General features: G+C 48.5%; 1 protein-coding gene across 1 annotated transcript in view; it reads right to left on the bottom strand.

Annotated features, from left to right (window-relative positions):
- mgat5 (alpha-1,6-mannosylglycoprotein 6-beta-N-acetylglucosaminyltransferase) overlaps positions 1-7,260 on the bottom strand; it is a 157,578-nt gene extending 150,318 nt beyond the window's left edge. Inside the window, exon 1 of the mRNA XM_042702861.1 lies at positions 6,957-7,260. Within this exon, the coding sequence (XP_042558795.1) occupies positions 6,957-7,188 (232 nt within the window). The 5' untranslated portion in view covers positions 7,189-7,260. The remainder of the gene's footprint in view (positions 1-6,956) is intronic.
- Positions 7,261-7,500: the final 240 nt, after the last annotated feature.

Here is a 7,500-nt window from a genome sequence, read left to right as displayed (position 1 = left end):
GAGCGTATGGATGATGGAGACGAGGAGCGTATGGATGACGGAGCACGGAGACGAGGAGCGTATGGATGGTGGAGCATGGCGAGGCTCAATGTGTGCTCTACATGACACAGAGGCATGGCAAACAGGGCGTTCAAGACTGACTCCTCCTGGTATAGAAATCAACTCTGAAGACTCAAATTTATATTTAGTCATTAAGCAGACGCTTGTTTCCCAAGTGACTTAGAATTTGGTACCTATATAGGCTACAATTTTATTTAGCCACTTCAAGATGAAGTTTATATGGCTGCTATGCTGTTTACTAACCTGTCTCTATTCTCTCCCATATAGTAGGACCTTTGCCTGCAGATGCTGATGGCTGTGAGTGTCACTGTTCCTGCACTTAGGGCCAATGATTTTCCGCGATAACGGAAAACGGACGGAATTCGCGGAATGAACCCTTTGAAACGGAATTGCAACTTTCAAACGGAAACATCATTTTGTGCATACAAATCGCCCAAATTCCCCTATATTTTGGGCTGTAAGGCTATATTTCTTTAAAAAAAACACAACAACGATTGCAACGATGAACAAACATTAATTAAAAAATCTGCGCTAAACTCTGCTCCGGCCACGCCCCCCTTTTCAACGGTTGACCCATACACCAACGCTAAAGCCACATTCAGTCACATTCACGCGCTCGTCTTCCCAATCGCATTTAAAACAAAACATTTTTAGTCTTCTACGCTGTTGATGGCTGGCAAACAACAATCTAAGAAGGGCACATATTATTCACTCATTTTAAGCCATCAATCTACCTCAGGGTGAACAAAATGAACTGAAACGGGAAAAAAAACGGAATTCACCAAATGTGAAACGGAAAATGCATTTTTTTTTAACGGAAATTGGCCCTATGCACTGTTTGGGTGTTCCTCTTCCAAGTCATCTACAGGAACAGGAATTGATGTTCTATGCAAAGAGCCGTGACAAAGACGAAGTTCTCAATTAACCTCCGTTTTGTCTAGAACACATAATTCATCCATCTTCTCACCGTTTGCCATGTTACGCTACAGAATCCGCAGGCTGTCTTTTCATTCTTAGTGTCATCCTTCAAGAGAGACACGACAAATGTGACTAGGCCCCACGTCTCAACAAGAGCCATACTCCCACAGAATGCATTATTCAATCCATCATCTCCTCCACCTCCATCTACGGCTCATTAAGCTTCGACCAACAGCAGAGACACGTCCCGCCTAAGTGAGTGCATGGTATGGCAAAACAAAGCTTACATGGTCTCTTAGTAACTGTCTCTTAGTAACTGTAACCCCACAGCCTGTGGCGGAACTGACGGCTTCAAATTAAAGGCAGGCCTCATCATCGATCCTCCACCATGAAGAAAAGACAATGGGCCCTAATTCTTAGGGCAACGAGCTGTGAGCTGTGCGTGATATAATGATAGTCTTAGCCACACTCCAACAGAAGAACAAAAGGAAAGAGTTGATCGCACAACAACCATTCGTATAATGAAGTGACTGGCAATAATTTTATAATTTTCCGGAAACAGCAAAGACGTCCAATGAAACGCAAGGTAGTATTTCAAATTCAGAGCGAAGTGAATAATCCCAGATGGCAAATAAACCAAGCAAAGATTCTAAATACTGTTAGGAAACTTGGGAAACTATCACACTACATTGATGAATTCCCTTTATGCACTTCCAAGTTCAACGCAAACCTAGTGACCAGTAAGTCATGGGACAGAGAGAGAGGGGGTGTGTGTGTGGCAGTGAAAACTGAAATAACAAGTAATAAGTAACACACACACAACTATATCTGCCAGGTAAAGCTCTCCCCCTTACGATCTCTGTATCAGCTACTTTCTAATTCAATTCTTAGAAGCTTGCTGTAGAATGATAAGGCCACTAACACCACAAACAAAAAGGCCACTGTGACCTTAATATATTTACATTTACATTTAGTCATTTAGCAGACGCTTTTATCCAAAGCGACTTACATATGTGCGACTTACAATGTATACACATTTTACATTTACACACACTGCACACTGCACATCAGGCGCAATTAGGGGTTCAGTGTCTTGCTCAAGGACGCTTCGACAGGGAATCGAACTAGCAACCTGCTGATTACTAAACGACTTCTCTACCTACTGTACCACTGTCGCCCCCATAATATGGTGGACAGTGTAGCACAGCTGTTTTGATTCGCTGTACTTAGCTACTTCTACAGGTCTCACGCAGAAGAGAAGAGAATCTCAAAAAAAAAAAGCCTCCTCACTTGACTGCGGAAAAAACACTGGCACCGTTCAGTCGTCATAAAACAGCACAATAAATCCACCTTTCCACCATAATGAGAGCTCTCCACTGTATTAGGAACACATGGGAATTGTGGGAGGTTTTTTTTTTTTTTTTTTTTTTTCCACTGTCAGAATCAATGAGAGAGATCCCTGTGGTGAGGAACTCCATTACAGCAATGGTCTCTGAGCGACGCATCTTAAAATTCAAAGAGCTTCTTCCTGATGTTAAACACACCACCGTTTCTTAACCCCTAGTCGTCGTTCATGATACCCGAATTCATTTTGACTGATGCATTAGAGGGAGGGTGTTCGACATTCAGTGCCCACACACATCCTTGAACTGAAGTGCCTTTCACTTCAAAGCTGCTCAGCAAAAAAAACGTGAAACAACATCACGTGTGATGCAAAGCCATCAGAACATTAACGAGATCTGGAAACTGATAAGGATTTTGAACTTTGGAAAATGTGTTGGCGTTACTTATCAAGACCTATCACCAGAGACAGTAATAGCTTCAAGAAGACTAGTACTTTGCCCTCTTGGTTATAAATGTGAGAAATGTAGCTGTTTTTCCCCCAGTTGTACTGGACGAATGTATTCAGAGAGGAAGAAACTTAACATAAGCCAGTGAGCAGCTATAAAACTACTGAAGGAAAACCGTTTGACTTAAAAATGAAATACAAAGGCTGTTTTTATAAGGAGACTGTAGTGAGTGGGTACAGGCTTTGGGTTGAAAACAGATCTTTACACACTCAGTTCATTCTGATATAAAGACTCATGGCCAAATCTAATGTTCGCCCCACTTCAAATGGACCTGACAGAGCTTTACCAACTATGTGGGAATGATGGCGGTGGCAGACCCCAGTTTGTTGATGAAGGCGTAAAGGTCAATATTTTCCTGACGCCCCCCCTGGGGGCCTATACACCCCCCCCCCCCCCCCGTTCCCTTGGTGACAGGAGACCGGGGAGTCAGGGGCACAGCTAGAGTGCACTTCCTCCTGCAGCACAGCATTGCCTGAGTAATAATAAACTCATTTTACGCTCATCTGCTGATAATTCAGCCCCTGATTAAGAGCCGTGTAATTACATCCTTATAATTATGTCATTAGAGTGGGTAGAATGGGGAATCCATGCAGACGCCACTGATGTCTCTCCGAGGTCATAATGCACTGAGGACACAGGTCACAGGGCTCTAGCCAATCAAACAGCCGGGACAAAGGGATTCGGCCAATCAAGTGGAGTCATGAACACTCAAAATAAACCATTACTCTTGAAGACGGACAGGGCTGGAGATACTGTCTGCTAGACGTGTTTACTAAGATGAGAAGATGAAGCTCCTCAAAGACACGAGGTCATCTTAGAGAGAGACCCTCCGCCATTTTGTAAACAAAACAGGGTTGTAACGCGTTTCAGTTGTAACGCGGCAACCTCTCTACTTTGCCCCCCTGCGCCGCGGTCGAGGTTGCGTGAGGCTCCCCTGCGCCCCGGTCGAGGTTGCGTGAGGCTCCCCTGCGCCCCGGTCGAGGTTGCGTGAGGCTCCCCTGCGCCCCGGTCGAGGTTGCGTGAGGCTCTCCTGCGCCCCGGTCGAGGTTGCGTGAGGCTCTCCTGCGCCCCGGTCGAGGTTGCGTGAGGCTCTCCTGCGCCCCGGTCGAGGTTGCGTGAGGCTCTCCTGCGCCCCGGTCGAGGTTGCGTGAGGCTCTCCTGCGCCCCGGTCGAGGTTTGCGTGACGCTCTCCTGCGCCCCGTTCGAGGTTTGCGTGAGGCTCCCCTGCGCCCCGGTCGAGGTTGCGTGAGGCCCCCCTGCGCCCCGGTCGAGGTTGCGTGAGGCTCTCCTGCGCCCCGGTCGAGGTTGCGTGAGGCCCCCCTGCGCCCCGGTCGAGGTTGCGTGAGGCTCTCCTGCGCCCCGGTCGAGGTTGCGTGAGGCCCCCCTGCGCCCCGGTCGAGGTTGCGTGAGGCTCCCCTGCGCCCCGGTCGAGGTTTGCGTGAGGCTCTCCTGCGCCCCGGTCGAGGTTGCGTGAGGCTCCCCTGCGCCCCGGTCGAGGTTGCGTGAGGCCCCCCTGCGCCCCGGTCGAGGTTTGTGTGTGTGTGTGTGTAGCCTGTGTGTGTGTCTGTGGTGTGGTGTAGCGTGTGTGTGTGTGTGTGTGTGTGTGTGTGATGTATGTGTCTGTGGTGTAGCGTGTGTGTGTGTGTGTGTGTGTGTGAGATGTATGTGTCTGTGGTGTAGCGTGTGTGTGTGTGTGTGTGTGTGTGTGTGTGTGTGTGTGTGTGTGTGTGTTTTATACATGCTTCGGGGCCTATGGTCATGTGGAACATCAATGTTCGATTTGATTCCTAGTAATAACAGTTTTGCTTGACTGGCTCTGGATTTCAGCTTGCAGCTTGTAGCTTGCAGTGAGGCAGATACACGCTACACAGCCATTTACATTTAGTCATTTAGCAGACGCTTTTATCCAAAGCGACTTACAAGGATGTATACACATTTTTACATTCACACTGATGGCACACTGCACATCAGGAGCAATTAGGGGTTCAGTGTCTTGCTCAAGGACGCTTCGACAGGGAATTGAACTAACAACCTTCTGATTACTAAACGACTTCTCTACCTCCTGTACCACTGTCGCCCCGGAAGGACACGGGCACTCAAGGGGGGAGTGTAATCACCAGTCCGAGGGGTGACGTCACGTGGGAGCCCACTGATGTGTCTGTTTAAACCCCGGCCCTTCCTCTTTTCCACCGCGAGCCCGCCACCCCTCCTCTACATGTAGCAAGCGCCGCTCACTTCCTTTAACTGACACGGATTTTGCAAGAACACTTTATTATGAGATCACGGGGTGGCTCAAGCGTGTGTGTGTGTGTGTGTGTGTGTGTGTGTGTGTGTGTGTGTGTGTGTGTGTGTGTGTGTGTGTGTGAGAGTGTGTGTGTGAGAGTGTGATCACGGGGTGGCTCAAACACCAAACACCTTTATGAGAAGAGCTTCCTTTTTGGGGCAGGATGTGCGTGTGTTTCCTTTTTTCTGTCTGTTCCGTAGCGAGGGGGAGAGTGTCTGTGTGTCTGTGTGTCTGTGTGTCTGTGTGTCTGTGTGTCTGTGTGTCTGTGTGTCTGTGTGTCTGTGTGTCTGTGTGTCTGTGTGTCTGTGTGTCTCTGTGTCTCTGTGTCTCTGTGTCTCTGTGTCTCTGTGTGTGTGTGTGTGTGTGTGTGTGTGTGTGTGTGTGTCTGTATTTGGAAGAAACAGGGAGCCTTGGCCTGAGCACTTTATCTGTGTTTATCTGATTGGGGGCACGCCCCTGGATGCTTTCAGATTTTTAGAAGGGAGGAAGGGACAGAGAGAGAGAGAGAGAGAGCAAGAGAGAATGACAGAGAGAGAGAGAATGACAGAGAGAGGGAAAGAGTGAGTGGAAGTGGAAGAGTGAGTGAAGTTGAGAGAGAATGAAAGAGTGAAAGAGAGAGAGAGACAGAGAGAGAGAGAGAGAGAGAGGGAAAGAGTGAGTGGAAGTGAAAGCGTGAAGTCGAGAGAGAATGAAAGAGAGAGAGAGAGAGAGAGAGAGAAAAGAAAGAGATTTCCAGAGCTCTTGCGGGGAGTTGCCCTCTGTCTCGCCTCCCATCAGTGTGTTGGTCAGTCTATGTGATTAGCAGGAATGGTGTCTCCATCAGACAAGGGAGAGTGGATGAAAGCACCACCGGATCTAACCGCTCGCTCCGACACGAGCGCTAATCGAGTCAGGGTAATGTCCGAAGCGCTCGGAAGGGATGGGTGCATTACTGAGAGGAAGAGGAAGAGGAAGAAGGAGAAGGGCAGGGACCCTTAGATGTCCTCTTCTCTCTAACAGCTTGCATCTAGTACACTTGGACCACTTGAAAGTCCAGCAGAAATGTGCGTATTTTAAAATGCTGTTTTTCTTGCCTCGTCCACGATCTTATCTTGGTTTAGCACACACTTTGATCTAAAGTCAGCCAAACAAGTCCACTTAAAAGAACGGGACAAAACATAAAAAAAGCAGCACTCAGAAGCCAGATCGTTTTTATTGCTACTGAGAGCGGTTCTTCAATCTCCTCTTGATGTACTACTGTCAACTACACACAAAATGTGGCCTGAATCTATACCTCCATCCTGCAGTTAACTCAAAACCAGAGACACACACACAGTGAGGTATGTACGTATGTATGTGAACAGCTGAACATATCTTTGCTTGTTCAATAATTATATACTTGAAACAACTGACCGCACTTGTGTGTGTGTGTGTGTGTGTGTGCATATATGTGTCAGCGTGTTCGACAGATACACACACATACAGGCAGATACACAGTGTAGTGTTTCTGCATATGTATGTGTGCAAGTGCGTGTCTATGTTTCTGAAAGAGAGAGAGAGAGAGAGAGAGTGTGAGTGTGTGAGTATGTGTGTCTGTCAGAGTGTTTCTGCATATCTATGTGTACTAGTGTGTGTCTATCTTTCTGAAAAAGAGAGAGAGAGTGTGTGTGTGCTTCAGTGAGTGAGTGAGTGAGTGAGTGAGTGAGTGAGTGAGTGCTTGAGTGAGAGAGTGAGTGAGTGAGTGAGTGAGTGAGTGAGTGAGTGAGTGAGCGAGTGAGCGAGTGCTTGAGAGAGTGAGTGAGTGAGCGAGTGAGCGAGCGAGCGAGTGAGCGCTTGAGTGAGTGCATTTGTCTCCACACACTCACCGTAGGCGGTCATGGTGCCGACGTAAGGCCCGTCCATGACGCTGCGGTTCTCCTCGGCGAGGGCCTTGATGTAGCGCTTGCTGAGGTCGAGGATCTGCTGCCGCAGCACGGTGCTGCTCTCGTGCGTGGTGCGCTGCTGGATGGTGAAGTGGAGCAGCATCATGCCCCAGATGAAGCCGAAGCTCACCAGGAAGAAGCCCAGCTTCTGCGACGACAGCTTCAACATCACCATGGCGACGGCGGCAGGGGTCAGTGGGGTCAGGGTGCAAGTGTGTTCAAGGGGTGTGTGTGTGTGTGTGTGTGTGTGTGTCTAAGGGTGTGTGTGTGTGTGTGTGTGTGTGTCTAAGGGTGTGTGTGTGTGTGTGTGTGTGTCTAAGGGTGTGTGTGTGTGTGGGTGGGTGTGTGTGTGTGTGTGTGTGTGTCTAAGGGTGTGTGTGTGTGTGTGTGTGTGTGTGAGATAGAGAGAGGGTCGGCTGGAAAAGGGCACACAGGGGGTTCAGGAGACTAGCAGGTCTGTGGCTGTGGAGAGGCAGAGCGGAGACCC

This window comes from Clupea harengus, chromosome 21 (assembly GCF_900700415.2).
Source record: "Clupea harengus chromosome 21, Ch_v2.0.2, whole genome shotgun sequence".
Taxonomy (NCBI): Eukaryota; Metazoa; Chordata; class Actinopteri; order Clupeiformes; family Clupeidae; genus Clupea; species Clupea harengus.
This window is presented reverse-complemented; position numbering and strand designations above follow the sequence as displayed.